This window comes from Leuresthes tenuis, unplaced genomic scaffold, assembly GCF_036924035.1.
Source record: "Leuresthes tenuis unplaced genomic scaffold, fLeuTen1.0.hap1 SCAF_7, whole genome shotgun sequence".
Taxonomy (NCBI): domain Eukaryota; kingdom Metazoa; phylum Chordata; class Actinopteri; order Atheriniformes; family Atherinopsidae; genus Leuresthes; species Leuresthes tenuis.
The window spans coordinates 1,987,181-2,006,417 of record NW_027325361.1 but is presented as its reverse complement, the minus strand read 5'-3'; the positions used below and the strand labels follow the sequence as shown (position 1 = coordinate 2,006,417).

General features: G+C 44.5%; 1 protein-coding gene across 1 annotated transcript in view; it reads left to right on the top strand.

Moving 5' to 3' along the window:
- The window catches only part of niban1a (niban apoptosis regulator 1a), a 39,014-nt gene that overhangs the window by 14,502 nt on the left and 5,275 nt on the right, over nt 1–19,237 (top strand). The window contains exons 2-9 of the mRNA XM_072388821.1: nt 5,243–5,373; nt 6,417–6,545; nt 6,636–6,750; nt 12,377–12,541; nt 14,713–14,828; nt 17,437–17,541; nt 17,630–17,792; nt 17,868–18,055. Of these exons, the coding sequence (XP_072244922.1) occupies nt 5,243–5,373; nt 6,417–6,545; nt 6,636–6,750; nt 12,377–12,541; nt 14,713–14,828; nt 17,437–17,541; nt 17,630–17,792; nt 17,868–18,055 (1,112 nt within the window). The remainder of the gene's footprint in view (nt 1–5,242; nt 5,374–6,416; nt 6,546–6,635; nt 6,751–12,376; nt 12,542–14,712; nt 14,829–17,436; nt 17,542–17,629; nt 17,793–17,867; nt 18,056–19,237) is intronic.

Sequence of the window (19,237 nt, the reverse complement as noted above, 5' to 3'; positions counted from 1 at the left end):
TGTCAAGATTCACCTTGTGTTTTTTGTGCAATGACAATAAAGGAAGTCTAAGTCTAAGTCTAAGTCACACATCAAAAAGTATTGTTTTATATAGTTTTTCGTGTGCAACATTGCAAAAATAATATCATATATATCAGATATATTCTCTGCTTTTAAGCAGACGGTTTTCATCCGAAGCAGTGGACAAGTGAGGAAGAGCTTTCAAGCTTCAGTATGTTAACAAACCCTGTAATGGATGCTAAGTGGCTCCAGAAAGAAAGCGCTCGCATAACTTAAAGTAATGCTACAGCAGAGATGCTGCTCCACGGAGAAGCTGCTCCACGGAGAAGCTGCTCCAGCAGAGAAGCTGCTCCACGGAGAAGCTGCTACAGCAGAGATGCTGGCCTACATTAGTATAACTGGAACTGTGATGTCAGCAGAATGCTCTAAAAGTTTAACCAGCGCCTCAGGCCCAGTGGACTCGCTGCAGTTCCCCTCCTGACCAGTAGGTGTCACCACTGAGAAAATGCAGGAACAGCTGAAAATGTTAAACTGCACATTTTCACCGTCGGTGTTTCAGTTTTAAGCTGTTTACGATAGTTTTACTGTCTTTGGTTTTGATTCACGTGCTGCACACCAGGAGGTGCACGACTGGCTGAAATGACGCCAAAGCACCTGAACTAACATGGCGGCGTAATTCCACACATATCGGATACAGAACCCTGGACTTCAGCGGCACTCTCTCTATATTTTAAGTATTTTAGAGGCTAACATTGAGGAACACTGTTGGTGCACGGTGTGTTCTGCTGCTGCATTTGTGCAAACTGGAATTTTAAACCTTCCCACCGGGAGAAATGAAAGAACGCCAACAAGACTTCCAGATTTGAACTCATTCCCCAAACAAGTAGCTTATTAAATTAACATAAAATCTTTCATTTCTCGCTCTTTATCTAATAAAACATTACGGGTTAAGCTAACTATGTAACTACCGATGAGAATGTGCCGTTAATGGCAATTAAAGAATGTTTCAGATTTCCCACCTCTGAGGTTCAGTGAATGCAGCATGAGCTGAAGTTGGTGGAAATAAAGTTAATGAAGATGATTCTGTTGTGAGGTTCAGACTAAAGAGGCAAGAAAACATGGAGACGGGCGATTTAGCATTTTTGTGGAAATATATTTCATCATTTGTTCCTTTTTAAGCTGAGTTTATGGTCATCGTGTTGCTGGCCTCAGTGACATCACAGCTGCTGCTGCATCTTTTAATGTTTCATTTCAGCCTCTTATTTAAAATGACCTCACAGAATTGAATCCCCCCATAAAGACACACGTGTTGCTTTTTAGTTTAAAACCCAAAGGAGCGGCGTAAGAATGACAGAATCCTGGGTTCCCAGTTAAATCTGGGCTGAATTTAAAGGTTTAATCAACAGAATCAGAGGGTCGGTGAGACTAAAACCTTCACTTTAGAGCCAGTTGGATCCGTTTTTCCTCTTTTAACTCTGTCCTGTTGTTGTTTTGGAGTCAAATGGCTGAGCAGCATCCCTGCTCACCTGCAGGGAAACGTTTCAGCAAAGGGAAACGAAACAAATGAGTGGAGGAGGATATCCACTCTGATTGGCTCCTCGGCAGCCGAAGGCCTTTTCGGGGTCAATGAGGAGACGGCAGGCAGGACGAACCTTTACACACTGTATTGTTTGGGAGTGAGGAAAAAACACAGGTCTCCTGAGAGCCTGAATAAGCTGCTGCAGCTGCTGCATGATAAAAAAAGACCGTTAAAGCTCCTTCATTTATCCCCGAACACGTTTTAAAGCTAAATGTCCTGAAGCAGCCAATGATCATCATGTGGAACAAGACACTTTAAATATTTGACACATTCTCCGTTTATTAGTTTTAGGTTAAAGACATTTGAAAGGATAATGATTAATTTCACATTTTTAGGTTCTGAGGTATTTTAGGAAACCTGGAAGTGGGATTTTTACAGCATTTTACGGCATTTTTCTTCTCAGCTGCGCGAGAACTTGTTTTCTGGTCTGACTTGAAGAGAATCCAGAAGACTGAGGATCTATTTCAGTGGATTAACTCCTGTTGGGACTGCAGAAGTGACTCTGTTCACAGTGGTCACACAAACTGTGTTTATGAGGACATGTTTTGCTTCAGGAACACGGGATGTGCTGCAGAGAGGTGGAGCTACGATGCAGGGAGGACCTGAGATAATCGCATCAGATCAACCTTATTTCTATCGACCAGCTCTAAGTCCACAGGATACGAGTCTTAGCTTTTCTTATATGTGAAATAGTTTGACTCTGTGCTTTGAGTCGTCGGTGGGCTGCTGTTCCAGGATAGTTTCGACCTCTTTTTGGTTTATATTTTAGGAAGAAAATACGTTATTTTTGCTGGAACCTCCCAAAATGAAGCTAAATTCTCTCATTTTAAATGAAATCCGGTTTGTTAAAATAAATTAAATCTTATGGAATAAAATCTTTGGTTGTTTCAGGAGTCAAACAAAGAAAAAATATTCTTTTTATGAAAGAACCCGTCCCCCCTCTGTTCATTGAGCTCCTCTGGCTGCCCTTAGCATCAGATTCAAGTCCCTGATGTTAGCTACAAAGAGCTTAATGGAACGGCTCCATCTACTTGAATGCTCTTGCAAAGGCTTCTGTCCCAACTGGGTCCCTCCGTTGGTCCCAGGATTGTCGTCTAGCAGCTCCTACACCACGCCTAAGACAATCCAAACTCTGTTCATGTGTCGTCCCACGATGGTGGAATGACCTACCGAGCGCTACCAGAACAGGGGCGTCCCTGTCTATCTTCAAGAAGCTCCTGAAAACCCAGCTCTTCAGAGAGCATCTCCTATCCCAGCACTTACCTTGTACTTCCCTCCCCCCTCTATCTCTGCACTTTATCTTTCTGCACTTCCTTCTATGCCTGCACCCTATCTCTACTCTGTCCCCTCTGACAGAGTCGGACTCCTGGGTTCCTTCTATGTAGCTTATTGTTAGCTTTTATAAAGCTGTTATATCTTCATTTGTAAGTGGCTTTGGATAAAAGCGTCTGATAAATACAGAAATATAAACTCTATGCTTGACCGAATAGTTCATAACACATTTTTCTGCAGTTATTTCAGTTTTACTCTGACTTTAAGGTCAATATTGAGAATCCTGGCACCCAAAAGAAAATCCTCGGTGCAAGTAGGACCCGAAAATTAGCCAAAATGCTACAAGAAAAGGTCACATTTTGTCTAAAAATGGATTTGTCAACAAACATTTCACAATGATGTGGTTGATGACGCGCCTTTATGACAACATCTGCAATTAAATAAACCAAATAACTGCTAAAACGTGAATAATAAAGTCTTTCTGCTCTTCCTTCTATGCCTGCACCCTATCTCTACTCTGTCCCCTCTGACAGAGTCGGACTCCTGGGTTCCTTCTATGGAGCTTATTGTTAGCTTTTTATAAAGCTGTTATATCTTCATCTCTAAGTCTCTTTGGATTAAAGCGTCTGATAAATACAGAAACATTATGAATTTTACCGTAAAAGCTGTCAGACGGATTCCAGATGTTATGTATTTATACTCCAATCAGTTACACTTCCCTGGAGGATACTCTGCCTCCTGACTCCATCTGCAGAGCGAGACCGGGCTCCTCGGGTTCTGCTTCATTCTGCTCTGAGATGTGCTGTTAACCCAGTGAGATAATGAGGCAAACAGCAGCGTCTGCTGGTTCTGGTTCATGCATTCAGTGGAAATCACCTGTAATAGTTTATGGACATTGAGCTGCTTAAGAACCCTTTAATTCAGTCCTGCCCTCCTCTGTGTGGTGGCTCTGAAGTCTGTGGAGAGACGACAGAAAGCAAAAAAATGGGAACATTTCCTCTTTTGTTTTCCTTTTTCTTGCTATGAAACTCAACTCCTCTGCATCGGGAGTCTGGCCTGCTTTCTGAGAGGCTGAAATCTGAGAGGCTGTTCTTTCCTCTGAAATCATGTCGATGTTCTGCCAGCAGTCATAGGTTGACAAACCACAAGAGAGACGGCGTAGAGCAGAAACTGATCTGGCTTCTGCTCTGCTGTCGAGTCACGAAGACTTGGACAGAATCCGACGTTTGTGATCTCCATGGCGATGACTCATACGGCCCAGACAGACGCCTCGGTGACCTGATTACTGTAAAATGCAGGATATCATCTGGTGTCTGTCTGCTCTGGAAGAAAAATGTAACGTTTCGAGCCAGGACTGAAGGAGAGGAGGGGATTTTCTGTTGTTTTCTGACAAAAAACACCTGGAAGCAGCAGTGGAACCAAAGTGTTGTAGAACCTAAAGCACAGACCATAAAACAAAGAAGGGAAAGAAAGGATGCTGCAATAAAACACAATATGAAAACTAAGTTGGATAAAAGATGAAGTCAGAAGAAGAGTTCTGCTGCAGCAGCATGAAGAAACTTCATGCAACTGTTCCAGAGATTAAACGAAACAAATTCAGTTCAATAAAACTTTATCAACCCCTGAAGGGAAATTACATCCCTGCAGTATTAATTATTATCAAAGATCAGCTGCTGTTACAGATAACAGAATAAATATAAACCAGCTGAAGTGCAGCAGAGAGGAAGGTAGGAACCTTCAGAGGTCTCCATCAGTGGGTTGGGCTGTTGTTTCTGTTGCTTAGCAACAACTCAGCTGATGATGTCACACACAGTGTCAGCAGGTAACTCAGGTGAACTCTCAGCAGACAGAAACTCACAGCCAGCAGTTCAACATCTGGGCTGCAGAGACGCTCCAGGATTCCACCATCTGTTGTTAACCAGCTCTGTGATCCTCCTCCTTTACTGTTAGCGCTCTGTCTGCAGTCTCTGTCTGCCCGGATAGTCTTAAAGCTGAGCAGAGAGCTGTTAGAGTTGTTCCTGCAGCTTCAGCAGCAGTGAGTTGCAGTGATGGTTTCCTGTGGGACGTTATCAGTCTCTCTCATGGTCCTGGAGGAATCTCGGCCCTCTTCTCTCCAGCGCTGCTTCAGCTCATTGAGGTTTGCAGCTTTGGTTTCTGCACAGCTCTCTTAAGGTCCCACCACAGCATTTCAGTCAGGCTGAGGTCTGGACTCTGACTGGACCATTGCAGCACCTTGATTCTTTTCTTTTTCCCACATTCTGCTGTAGATCTGCTGCTGTGTTTGATTGGTTCACCTTAAATGCATCTCACTTCCTGGTTCAGGTTCTTTTTGTCATGTTCATCCAAACCTCTCATTAACTGTTGTTATTTCCCATTTCTCTGTCACTGCAGACCAGGCCGAGAATGAGCTGAAGGGGTTCAGTCCGCTCTACAGGAAGCAGTTCTCTGTGGCCCGGCTGGCTCAGGTGGAAGATGACCTGGAAAATAACAAAGAGAAAATCACACAGCTGCTCAAACAGAAGGTCGGTCTGAAAAATAACAGCACTTTAGCAGCCATCTTGGATCTTATCCTGCTTTGTCACATTATAAAAACTCTCAGAGCATGAAGGGGAGATGCGGAGGCTGAGTTTGAAGGTCATGGGAACACATGCAAAGCTCTTCCTCTCCACTTTAGATGAAAGGGAAACAAGAAAAGCAAACCTCAGAGAATCAGAACTGAATAAATAATGGATACATAGAAAAACAAAGGCTGTAATCGCCCCAGTTTGTCCCTCCTATGGGTCATCTTCGTGTTTTAAGGTTCAAACTGGCTGCAGCAGCATGAAAACGTTAAGTTGTTGTGCTGCAACGAACCAGCGATCCGCCCCTTCTTGTCACAGATTTTGATCCTTTTCAGCTTCCCTAAAGACGCATTTATCTTGGATCAGTGGATGTGGTTCGTCAGGAAAACATCTGGATTCATTCACGTCACAAATAAATGTTTTACGAAGAAGAACCTGAAGAACTTTTAGCTTAGCAGAGAGACTGAAGCTAAAAGTCGAGGCTGTTCCAACACTAAAAGGGCACGAGTCTGACCGCCAGGCTGTGAGAAAACTGTTTCAGATGTCTGTGTTGTGTTGGCGTGAGACGAATTTACTTAAAAAGGCAGCTAAAGACGGACACCAGGACTTTGTATATCAAAAGTATCCATCTGCTGCTTCTAAACTGCTCAGAAACACGGAGCTACTCAGATAAACAACCATGCACTTCACATATTCTGCACAAAGAAAGGTCCTTAATGACTTATTTTTGGCTAGCAGTGAAGGAGTGTCAGCATCGTTCCTTCTCTTGTTGCTAGAGCAGATATTTTCTGCCACAGTTGGTATTTTACCACGTTTCATATCTGCATTTATTAACATGGGAACATCTGTAATGCTGCACAGATGCTGGTGATGAGGCTTCCCCAATAAAAAAGCTCTTCATCATTCTGAAATGATCTCAAACTACTCAGAGTTATGATGGATGCAAAGTTAATCCAGAGAAACCAAAGATTGAGATCGTAATTAAGCCTGTTTGTGTTCCCCAGCCGACTCCGGAGGAGGCCGAGCTGCTGTATGAGGAGGCCGTCTTCTACTTCGACGACACCAGGAAGTGGAGGGAGAGGTATGTGGTGGTGAGAGCCAACTACTGCCTGGAGTGTCACGACAGCCTGGAGGTGAGCGTTAAATCTGCCGCCACATGGCCAAAAAGCAGCAGAAAGAGAGGCTCGCTGAGCTCCTTCTCACTCTTCTTCTTCTGCCTTCAGACTTTTGTTAAAGGGGTTCCTCCGCGGCAGAAGCTGCTGCCCACAGGGGGCGCTGTTCTGACCACGGATGAGGCGTACATGGCCCTGGTGGACAAATGCTTCCCTGGTGACACCAGTGAGTAAAACTATCCCACCGGCTCAGTTTTACTGTGTTTTTAGGGCATTTCTCTGAAAATATTCAGGTTTTTCTGCATTAGTGACACTGACTGAAGTGCATCATGGAGCTCTGACTGTTCAGAGCGTAGATTTGAACCAAGAAGAAGATAAACTGTGACACTGTGTTGTCTCCTGCTGGTTTTCAGCTGCAGCTTTGAAGCCTCGAGTTCAACATTTGATTGTTTGATTGTTTCCTTCCTGCACTTTGGTCTGTTTTCAGCCAGAAGTGACTGAATTTGGGTAAAATATTCTAAATGATCAACAGGAATGAATGATTTCAGCACCTTTAAACATTTCCCTTTTAGTTTCAGTCCATCTTCTATATGAAGCATCATCCATTATGAGACATTAAAGGTGACAAAACATTTTAAATTTTGACTCAACAACCTTTTTATGAAGTTAAAGTATTTAGCTGAAACATTCTTTCAGACATTATCCCTGCAGTCATCAAACTGACCTGCCTCTAAACTCATAATTTAATGTATTTATTTGATATTTGATAGTTTTAGGCAGAGGTTATGAACCGGATAGGAACAGGTGAGCTGATTACCAGGAGGAGCAGGTGACAAATCATCTCATTCATGCCTCCACTTTGTGGGAAACTAAACAAATACGGTGGAAACAGTTGAGCTCAAAGCCTGTTCAGACCTGCCTGCCTTTCGTTAGACGCTTTTTAGCCCCCCCCCCCCGTTCCCATGATGTCATGGATGAACTGATCAGAGTTTGATCGCCAAAGATAAGACGTTTTTGGCCATGACTCATGAATTTCTTTCCTTATTGTGACAGAATTTGACTCGATTGTTTTAATAGTGTCAAATGTTGACGTAAAGATGTGAAATAGCTTAAAGATGAGTGATATGTTTCATTATTACCTCACGGTTTCCTGCTCAAACACTCAGAAGGTGGGGTTGTGACCCGAAATCGCCTTTTTTTTGAAGACGACTGAGAGGCAGCCATGTTTTATGACTCTTATCAGGGTCTATATTTTGTTTTATGTGCTCTCAGAGTCAAAGTTACTGAAAACAAACTTTATATCGTCTTTAAGTCTTCACTACGTAGATTTTCTGAGATTAAAATGTGCTTCAAGTTAAGCGAGAGGCTGAATCCTGAGTGAAACAGGCCACTGACATCATGGCTGCAGCATTTCCATCCCGGAGCTGCAGTGCATCACCGACAGACTCCAGATTCAAAGTGTCTCAGAGCTGATGAACGATGCTGTTAATGCATGGATGCATGGATGGTGCACAGTTCACAGCTGCTGATTGTGAACAAAGTTTCTAACCACAGAGAAGATTATCTATTATTTTCTAACATATGATACTCAGCTCAGTCAGTCTTTCACATGGACTGAAAAATCACTTAGAAAAATGACTTATTTTATGTATTTTAGGACAAAACTGGAAGTTTTTATCCCAGATACATGTTTGGCTTTTCTAACAAGCCAAAGCGCTTGAAAATGAGTTAAAGCTTCAGGAATCCTGATGATTTTAACTGTTTAACATGAGGGAGACGCAGCTGCTCTGCATCCAGCCAACAGAAAACATTACAAACTTATTACCTACTGCTGCATTCACTGACTTCTGGGAAGTCGGGTTTCCTGAACTCAGAAACGAAACACAAAAAATCAGCTTTCACAGTTGATTTAATTGGTTATTATTTATCTAATCAAACATTAGACAAAGTGCTTCAGCTCTTTCTTTCCTCTGATATATAAAACTATTTGTTGTGAACAGCAAAGCTGGAGGAAGACGAGTTATTTTCCATTTTCCTGAGGTGCATCAAATGCAACGTCAAAGCTCGGCAGGTGTGGGAACTTTTCAGAACTCCACGAGGCTTCGTTTTACATCAGAGTATTTAAGTTTTAAATGTAAATGGTGTATTATTTGCAGTGTAATGTCAAAGGGGGTAAAAAAGTCTCTTTATGCCAGGAAAGGGGGATCCAGACCTCCCCGCCCCCCCATTTTACTTCTTCCTGTGACCTCCTCAATGTAAAGTGATGACTCTGAGGTGCATTTTGGTGTTTTTATAGGGGAAAAGAGACTTGACCAAAGCCGATACGGTTCGTCAAACTGCTGCAATGGGACTGAAACCTGATTTCTTTCGTCCAAAATGTGTTAACCTGCTCAAATAGAACCAAATCTGTGTCTGTGAAGTCAAAATAAAGACAATCTGATCTGTTTTAGGGCATGAAAGGGTTAGTTTTTATGGAGAAACACCTTCTACAGATGCAGTTTGGGGGGATGTAATCCATCCCTGGAGGAAAACCTTGAAATAAAGAATATACTTTTGCGACGGCTCACAGTTCTTCTTCTGTTTCTTCGCTTGCTTTTGCTCCTCAAACTCCCACTGGAGCTACTTTTAGCTTGTTGTGTTGACTGAGGCTTTGTTTCCAAAGTCACTTCAGTAGGTTTTGAGACGACTCCAACAGAAATACGTCTGTAGAAGACAGAGTGAACACAAGGAGAGGTTCTTAAACGCTCCATTTTAAGACCTTCCTGTGTGTTCAGAGGTCTGTTTGGAAACTCCTGCAGTGTAAAGCCTGAGTGAGCTGCAGCTAAGCGGTTGCCCACACCGCCTCATCTCGACCTAAAAACAGAGCTCTTCCTGTTGCTGTTGGGAGTCCCCATCATGTCTGTTTACTGGAGCTAAACGTTTAAGTCTGACCAGCTTGTTTCATTGGGTGTTTGACTGGTTAAAGACGGCTCCCACAGAAACACTGAGAGGTGGATCCAGCTCTGTTTTCACAGCACGAGGCTGTAATGAGCTGGTGATCCGGGGCAGACGACTCTCCCCACAGTCAGAGGTCTGTCAGACTGCAGATTTCACAGCGAACCTTTAGATAAAACACTGGATGCATGAAAAACTCACACTGAAAACATTTTATTATGTATGAGAGACGGTTTAGAGGAACGGAGCAGAACTTATTTTGTAGTTTTTAGGCCAGCTGTTGTGTTTCTGTCACACACTGAACCCATTTTAACATTTTTCTAACATCTTATTGAGTTTCTTCATAAACACCCGTTATGAGCGGCTCTCAGCCCTATTTTGACACCTCTTTGGGTCTGTTTTTGGGGTTGGAGACTTTGCAACTGCTGCCAAAACCTGGGCATCCTGTGACATTTAACACGGTTAAACACGATGAAGCTGTTCCTCCAGTCAAACCAAAAACACTCCAGCTCTACATAATAAGGAAATATGACACATGATGTTTGGTTTAAATGGGTCATCTTCGTGTTTTAGATGGTTACAGAACAGAACTGTTCAACGAGAAAGCTTCAGTTAACAAAGTAATGTGGGAACAGCAGTAACTCCTTAGAAGTTGGTGTTTGTCATCTTTATTAGCTAAGCTGTTAGCGTTAGCTGCTGCTAACAAAGTAATGTGGGAACAATAATGTTCATCTTTCAGAAAGGAACAGCAGTAACTCCTTAGAAGTTGGTGTACGACATCTTCTTTAGCTTAGCTGTTAGCGTTAGCTGCTGCTAACAAAGTAATGTGGGAACAATAATGTTCATCTTTCAGAAAGTAACAGCAGTAACTCCTTAGAAGTTGGTGTACGTCATCTTCATTAGCTAAGCTGTTAGCGTTAGCCGCTGCTAACAAAGTAATGTGGGAACAATGTTCATCTTTCAGAAAGTAACAGCAGTAACTCCTTAGAAGTTGGTGTACGACATCTTCTTTAGCTTAGCTGTTAGCGTTAGCTGCTGCTAACAAAGTAATGTGGGAACAATAATGTTCATCTTTCAGAAAGTAACAGCAGTAACTCCTTAGAAGTTGGTGTTCGTCATCTTCATTAGCTAAGCTGTTAGCGTTAGCTTCAGTTCATAAAGTAATGTGGGAACAATAATGTTAATCTTTCAGAAAGGAACAGCAGGAACTCCTTAGAAGTTGGTGTACGTCATCTTCATTAGCTTAGCTGTTAGCGCTAGCTGCAGCTAACAAAGTAATGTGGGAACAATAATGTTCATCTTTCAGAAAGTAACAGCAGTAACTCCTTAGAAGTTGGTGTACAACATCTTCTTTAGCTAAGCTGTTAGCGTGAAGAACCTGTACGTTTCACCAAAGACTGGAACAGTGTCACAAACCCTGTTAGATACTTTTTGAGCTTTTAAAGATGTTGAGCTTTGGACAAACGCAGCTTTTACACATTCAGCCACATTGTCATTGCTGAGTTTCCAGCTGAATGTATCTCAGAAATCTAAAAATGAGGGAAAATGTCAGTTTTTTTCCTTTGTCTTCACACGAATCCTTAGAGTTGGAGGTAAATAAGTCGTGGCCCACTTTTCCCAGTGTGGTTTAATGAAGCCCAGCTGAAACAATGAGATGATGTCACAGAAAGAGCTCCTGTTAAAGCCCAATATGATGAATAATGAATGACTGAGGTTTCCTGTTCGATGTGAGGAAGTTTACTGTCAGGCTTTGCCTCAGTGGATGATTCCTGTCCTTCCTCACTCATTCAGTCAGTTTTCACGGCACTTTGATGCTTCTCTACTCCATATTTTGTCTGAAAGCTTTAATGCTCACGTGTTTGTTCAGTGTTCCTCAGTCTCTGGGATAATCCTCACCTGTGCATTCATACAGCCGCTGTAACCCGACACCATTCAGTACTTTTCCTCTGCCTCATGAGTCAAAGCTTGTTTATCCCGACATGTTCATGTGTCCAACGCTTATTCCTGACTGAAATATTTCAGATGAAATATCAGATTTTGTAGCTTCGGAAGCTTGTTTGACTGCTATCTGACCCGAGGGCCTTTAATTCAGCTGGAAGGAGTTCAGCGTCTCATCTTAGTTGTGTAGAAGATGAGAGAAACAGCAGTTCAGTGATTTTTCATCTCTCACATTGTGTCCAGTTTTTCACATCAGAGCCCAATGAGTGGAGGAGGCGGCTAATAACGAAGCAGCTTTATAGCAAATGAAGTAAATATCCTTTTATTATTAGAGTAAAAGAAAAAATCAAAGTTCAAAGGATCTTTGGTGCTGAAAACCTCGCTGGTGCAGTTTTGGGTTGTTCTTAAAGAAGAAGAATCATGTTGACACATTTATGGATATATGGAAGATATCACCAGGCAAATAAAAGGGGGCCTGGAGTCGAACCCTGAGGTACGACGTCCAGAGCGATTAAAGAGGAGCCAGATGTTTACCCAAGAAATAAAGATCCGCAGAATTCCTCTCTTCAGCTTTATTTCTGCTTTCAAACTGCTGAGTTAAAGGATCATTTTGGACCCGAGTGAAAGATGAAAGTCAGAATCCTTCATGTTTAATTCCAGTCGAAATTTAACACTAAAAACTTATTTTCTGATAAATTGTTGGAAATGTCAGAGCACATTTCTGTGTTTTGGTGACAGAGATGATTGATAAAAGTAAATGAAGTCTCCATCTGAACATTTTAATAAGATTTTCCAGCTTTTTATTTAAATAAATCTGATTACTTTATCCCTTATCTGCACATTTCCTCATATTTCATCTTGTAAATGTGGTAAATATGTCAGATTTGTGTCGTGTGTGAGTGAATAATTATGCTGCTGGGTGTGTTCATGCAGAATAAAACTGAATAAACGGTTAAAATCACCTCTTTCCTCTGATTCAGGTGTGAAGGAGGAATTTGAGCCTCCTCTGTCGGGGATGCCGGGTCAGTTTCCGGTTTACCTGCGCCTGCCCTACAGGAGGGACTCGTACTTCTGCTTCAGACAGCAGGCCAAACAGGCCGCCTTCCTGTCCATCCTGTCAGACTGCATCAGGCACCAGAACCAAGGTAGAACAACACAGACTCTGTGGAGTAATCGTTTGTGAGATTCTGTTTGATTTCATCACTCTGACTGTGGTGCAGGTTGTCTGAGGAGATGTGGACAGATAAGAACTCGTTTAACCTGATTGGACATAAAACTGAGAGGAAGCTGACTCCAGACTGAACCTTCATTTTTAAACCTTATTTCTGGCATGAAATACGTTCATCTACTCACTGAGAACAGTTTGGTGAAAGTCGGCGTCCTTCTGAAGATATTTAGATAACTGGAGATCCATATAACGGAGTGAACGGGGCTTAGAGGATGCAGCCTCTAAATAAGGCATTATCTGTCTTTATTTCACCAATACTTTAAGAAGAATGAATGAATGAACGTGTGCTATAGCTCTGTTAGCTCATAGCTGCTGTTATGTGGCTACTTGCAGCTATAGGAGAGCTAACGGAGGGATTTCTACACAGGCACTCTACTGGGACCACTTCATCCACACGCCCCCCTGCAGCACAGTTTATTCACTCCGTGCTCTGTGACAGTCGGCTAACTTCACACAGAGTTTGCTGCTGCTAGTTTTGTGCAACATGGCAGGATATTTATCAGATTTTGACGACTTTGAGTAAGATGGACGTTCTTACCGGAGTGAATGAGCTGTGCTGTGATGGTAAATTTTATGTCTCAGGACTGACAGACTCTCCAATCCACATTTCCACATTAACCATTTATATCACCCAGAAACGCTAATTGTTTTAAACTATTTACCTCCTAATTAACACTCAGACAAGATCATTGTTTTAACCTCCTGTTTCTTAATCATCATCAAGACTGCATCCTGCCCCCCCCCGGAGGTGTGGTTACACACCTAAAGAACAAAGCCCCCCCCTCCTCAGGTATAAATGCTCTGTATTCCTTTTGTTTGGATCTTTTTCAAACCATTTCCGCTGATCTTTTTCCTTGCAACGAAGAATAAAAACTTAGCCGGCTGGCAGAAAAAGTAAGTGTCTCTATTTCATTGCTCATCAGAGGTATTATAGGAAGGAAGCGATTGAAAACTTCCATAACAGCTGCAGGGGGGCGTGTGGATGAAGTGGTCCCAGTAGAGTGCCTGTGTAGAAATCCCTCCGTTAGCTCTCCTATAGCTGCAAGTAGCCACATAACAGCAGCTATGAGCTAACAGAGCTATAGCACACGTTCATTCATTCATTCTTCTTAAAGTATTGGTGAAATAAAGACAGATAATGCCTTATTTAGAGGCTGCATCCTCTAAGCCCCGTTCACTCCGTTATATGGATCTCCAGTTATCTAAATATCTTCTGAAGGACGCCGACTTTCACCAAACTGTTCTCAGTGAGCAGATGAACGTATTTCATGCCAGAAATAAGGTTTAAAAACACCGGAGTTCCCCTTTAAGATTGAGCTCACAGAGGAACTCGCAGCTGAAGAATGAACAGAGACTCGTTGGAGCCAGATCCAAATGAAACGTGCATCAGAACCACACCAGCTCTAATTATTTAGTATGAATTCAAACTTCTGTCACAGGGTTAAAAACATATGAAGCAAACATCTGATCTCATTGGTCTGTCCACAGAGAATGATGCAGATGATAAACCTGACATCATTTTCCACTATGAGCCAACATCACTTTAGTTTCCCCCTTTTTTCCCTTTTTCTTACCAAAGCTTTATCCAACCAGGAAAATGATTTAGTCATTAATCTGTGGCTGGAACAGAAATATGTTCATCAGTAATCGGAGTAATGAGCTCCAGGCCGGACCTTCTGTAACATGTGGGTCAGGTGAGGATATTTCATCCCGATTTAAGAGCCACAGAATTAATTTTCCCTGCAGAAATCATGAAGAAAAGCTGGTTGTAAAGCTCTTTGTTCTGTCACAACTAACTGACTGCTTCAGTTTTGCCGACATCAACCGCCAAGCTGTTCAGTTAACACCAAAGCCTCGTAATTTCTGCTTATTTCCACGTTCTGGGATGTATTACTGTCATTAAATCTGTCAGCTGGGTGATGCAGAGGGAAGACGCTCCATTGAGATAAAGTTGTTATTCAGGTCTGTGTCGAGTTTAAGCCTCGGCACCAGTCGAACCGCTGCCATGGCAACAGGCTCATTCAGCCGGTGAAGGTCACGTCTCTGTGGTGAATCGTCGGTAACAGACTCCTCTTCCCTCTCCGTCAGACTTCCTGAAGAAGAAGACGTGTGAGGTTCAGGCCTTCCTCAAAGCCGTCCAGCTCCACCGGCAGGACAGGGGCAGCTACGAAGCCTGGGACATGCTGATAGGAAGCGACGTCAGGGTAAGGCGCACCTGAACGCACCACCGTTCCTTTGGTCATTCAGTTCTGGTTCTGCCAGAGGTTTCTTCCTGGTTCTGGTTCTGCCAGAGGTTTCTTCCTGGTTCTGCCAGAGGTTTCTTCCTGGTTCTGGTTCTGCCAGAGGTTTCTTCCTGGTTCTGCCAGAGGTTTCTTCCTGGTTCTGCCAGAGGTTTCTTCCTGGTTCTGGTTCTGCCAGAGGTTTCTTCCTGGTCCTGGTTCTGCCAGAGGTTTCTTCCTGGTTCTGGTTCTGCCAGAGGTTTCTTCCTGGTTCTGCCAGAGGTTTCTTCCTGGTTCTGGTTCTGCCAGAGGTTTCTTCCTGGTCCTGGTTCTGCCAGAGGTTTCTTCCTGGTTCTGGTTCTGCCAGAGGTTTCTTCCTGGTTCTGCCAGAGGTTTCTTCCTGGTTCTGGTTCTGCCAGAGGTTTCTTCCTGGTTCTGCCAGAGGTTTCTTCCTGGTTCTGCCAGAGGTTTCTTCCTGGTTCTGCCAGAGGTTTCTTCCTGGTTCTGGTTCTGCCAGAGGTTTCTTCCTGGTCCTGGTTCTGCCAGAGGTTTCTTCCTGGTTCTGCCAGAGGTTTCTTCCTGGTTCTGGTTCTGCCAGAGGTTTCTTCCTGGTTCTGCCAGAGGTTTCTTCCTGGTTCTGGTTCTGCCAGAGGTTTCTTCCTGGTCCTGGTTCTGCCAGAGGTTTCTTCCTGGTTCTGGTTCTGCCAGAGGTTTCTTCCTGGTTCTGCCAGAGGTTTCTTCCCGGTTCTGGTTCTGCCAGAGGTTTCTTCCCGGTTCTGGTTCTGCCAGAGGTTTCTTCCTGGTTCTGGTTCTGCCAGAGGTTTCTTCCTGGTTCTGGTTCTGCCAGAGGTTTCTTCCTGTTAAAGGGAGTCGTTCCTTTCCACAGTCCCTCAGGCTCAGGACGGGAGATTGGACTGAAGACAAGTTTTGGTCCAATCTGTTGGTTTCCTTAGCTCGGATATTATTTTTGAATTGGCTCCATATGAATTAATTGGATTATGATTACAATGAATTGAATTCCAATTGGCTTGAATTGGACTTTATTACTTAAGTGCCTTGAGATGATTTGTTGTAATCTGGCGCTTTATAAATAAAACTGAATTGAATTGAACTCTGGAGTTTCTGAAGTTTCTTAATTCTTGTAAGACTGCAGGACTCCAACCTAATTACCAACCACTGGACCTTTTTAAATCCCATTTCATTAATGTCAGGCAGGAGCTTTTATTCGTCTGAATGGTGGAAGATGAATCTCTGGGCTCAGAGTGATCCTGCAGCGTCTTTATTTGCACATGACCGGTCCAGATGAGCTTTAATCTGCTCGGACCTTCATCTTTGGCTGTGATTGTGCCTTCCTCTGGTGGTTCACGGCGCTTCCTGCTGCGTTTTCCTCCTCAGCGGAGCAGGAATCCACCCACATGCCGACTGCAAACGCTCCATTGTGCTGCTGCTGTTCGCTCACATTGTTTGTAGAGACTCAGGCGGAGGTTTCAGGAAGTCTTTGCTGAGGTCACCCTCATCAGTGCACTCTCCATTTAAAGTAAAGTCGGCGCAGTCCAGTTTCCTGTTGTTCATGCAAGTGCAAAAATAAAAAAAAAAGCTTGTGTTTTTGGCCCAAAGCTTTCATTTAACACTCATGTCAGAGCTGAGAAATGAATGGAACGACTGAGATGTTTTCACTCAGTTTTATGGTCACAGCTGCAAACTGGCATCAGTCAGTGCCACAAACTGGACTGTTGAGTTTATAGGATGTGTGTGTGTGTGTGTGGACTGTCCAGCTGCATGTTTTATCCTTTAATATCACAATGACTTTCTTCCAGAAACAGCCTCCAAAATCTGAAGTTTTGCCTGTTTTTGTCCTGCTTTATGAAGGCAGGAGGCGTGTCTGAAGGACCGCCCCCTCATTTGCATAATAACATATAAAACGATTATATTAGAACAAGTGTTGGTTTCAGTGGCATTTATCATATAAAGTTCAGATTATGTCAGCTTCAGTCCTCCATAAGGAGGAAGATTGTTTGACTGGATTTTGCACTGACATTGTAGAGATAATAACTTCTGTATTTGCTTCCATATTAGTGGAAAATGAAGTGGTTTTGGTTCAGGCTGAGGCTGCAGAATAATGTGTGTTTTGACTGTCCAGCTGCATGTTTTATCCTTTAATATCACAATGACTTTCTTCCAGAAACAGCCTCTGAAATCTGAAGTTTTGCCTGTTTTTTTCCTGCTTTATGAAGGCAGGAGGCGTGTCTGAAGGACCGCCCCCTCATTTGCATAATAACATAAAAAAACAAATACAGGAATGTTTATTAAACATTTAATAAATGCAGGGATGGATCAGCCTGATGGGAAATGATACAGAAATAAGTAACAGTTAAACTAACAGTTATATTAGAACGAGTCTTGGTTTCAGTGGCATTTATCATATAAAGTTCAGATTATGTCAGCTTCAGTCCTCCATAAGGAGGAAGATTGTTTGACTGGATTTTGCACTGACATTGTAGAGATAATAACTTCTGTATTTGCTTCCATATTAGTGGAAAATGAAGTGGTTTTGGTTCAGGCCGAGGCTGCAGAATAATGTGTGTGTTTTCAGGTGATGGCCAACCTGGTGATGGAGCATCTGCTGCCTTCTCTAGAGAAAGACATACTGCCTCGCCTCAAAGCCAAGAAGACTGAGAAGAAGCGAGTTTGGTTTGCTGTGAGAGGTTTCTTTTCTTGCTCATTCTTTTTTAAAGCGGTGAGAGATGTCAGAAGGACCGGTTTTGAACGGTTCTGGTGTTTCTCAGACGGTGGAGGCGGCCTACATCCTGGTCCAGGAGCATCTGTTGGAGGGACTGTCGGCGCTGAAGGAGGAGTGTCGGACGTCGGCGCGGCAACAGGAAGTGCAGATCCACTCCGACATGGACCAGATTCTCAACTCCAGGCGGCAGCTGGAGGAAAACATCCGAGGTATGGCTCTTCCCCGGCCTGTAGGAAGCGGTGACGGCAGCAGCGTGTTTTCTGATGCGCCGTTTGTGCTTCCAGCTAAAGTGTCGGAGCCAGCAGAGAGGCTGTGCTCCGAGTCCGTCCAGCCCTACCTGGGATCTGTCCTGGATGAGCTGATGGAGCCAATCAGCTCTGGATTCCTGGAGGGTCGGCAGCTGAGTGAAACGACCATGGACCAGGTGTGCCAGGACTTCCTGCAGGGAGCAGAGGACGAGCAGCTGAAGAAGGTCAGTTCCTCCTCGGGACCAAATCTCCCAGCTGTCTCATCCTGCGTCCAGCTGTCTGAGGCTGCGTCCAACGGGGCTGCGTCCTACGGGCTGCGTCCTACGGGCTGCGTCCTAGAGGCTGCGTCCTAGGGGCTGCGTCCTACGGGCTGCGTCCTACGGGGCTGCGTCCTAGAGGCTGCGTCCTAGGGGCTGCGTCCTACGGGCTGCGTCCTACGGGGCTGCGTCCTGCGGGCTGCGTCCAACGGGGCTGCGTCCTACGGGGCTGCGGGCTGCGTCCAACGGGGCTGCGTCCTGCGTCCTACGGGGCTGCGTCCTACGGGGCTGCGTCCTACGGGGCTGCGGGCTGCGTCCTACGGGGCTGCGTCCTACGGGGCTGCGTCCTGCGGGGCTGCGGGCTGCGTCCTACGGGGCTGCGTCCTAGAGGCTGCGTCCTAGAGGCTGCGTCCTACGGGGCTGCGTCCTACGGGGCTGCGTCCTACGGGGCTGCGTCCTACGGGGCTGCGTCCTAGAGGCTGCGTCCTACGGGCTGCGTCCTACGGGCTGCGTCCAACGGGGCTGCGTCCAACGGGGCTGCGTCCTAGAGGCTGCGTCCTAGAGGCTGCGTCCTAGGGGCTGCGTCCTAGAGGCTGCGTCCTACGGGGCTGCGTCCTACGGGGCTGCGTCCTACGGGGCTGCGTCCTACGGGGCTGCGTCCTACGGGGCTGCGTCCTACGGGGCTGCGTCCTAGGGGCTGCGTCCTAGGGGCTGCGTCCTAGAGGCTGCGTCCTAGAGGCTGCGTCCTAGAGGCTGCGTCCTAGAGGCTGCGTCCTAGAGGCTGCGTCCTAGAGGCTGTGTGGCCAAAGTTTCTTTGCTTGTAATATTTCTGACTGGACGGTCAGATAGTAAACTGGATAGTAACGTCACTTACTGTCAGTTTTAGAGTCTCCGTGGGAAGAGTTATGGCCGATAAATGCTCCCATCGATGCTGATTGCAGTCAGAGCCGATAAAGACAAGCAGATTAATTTAATGTGAGGCTGAATGCCTGTTAAACATCTTCATATCACACTCAGAGGCCAGGTATCAGCACTGATTGTTAGGTTAATGGCCAACAGATAAGCTTATAAGACTTATCTAGTGAAGTCACAAAGTAGTAATATGCACGTATCAGATAAACTGTCACTGTGGATTTAGCTAAACCTGCT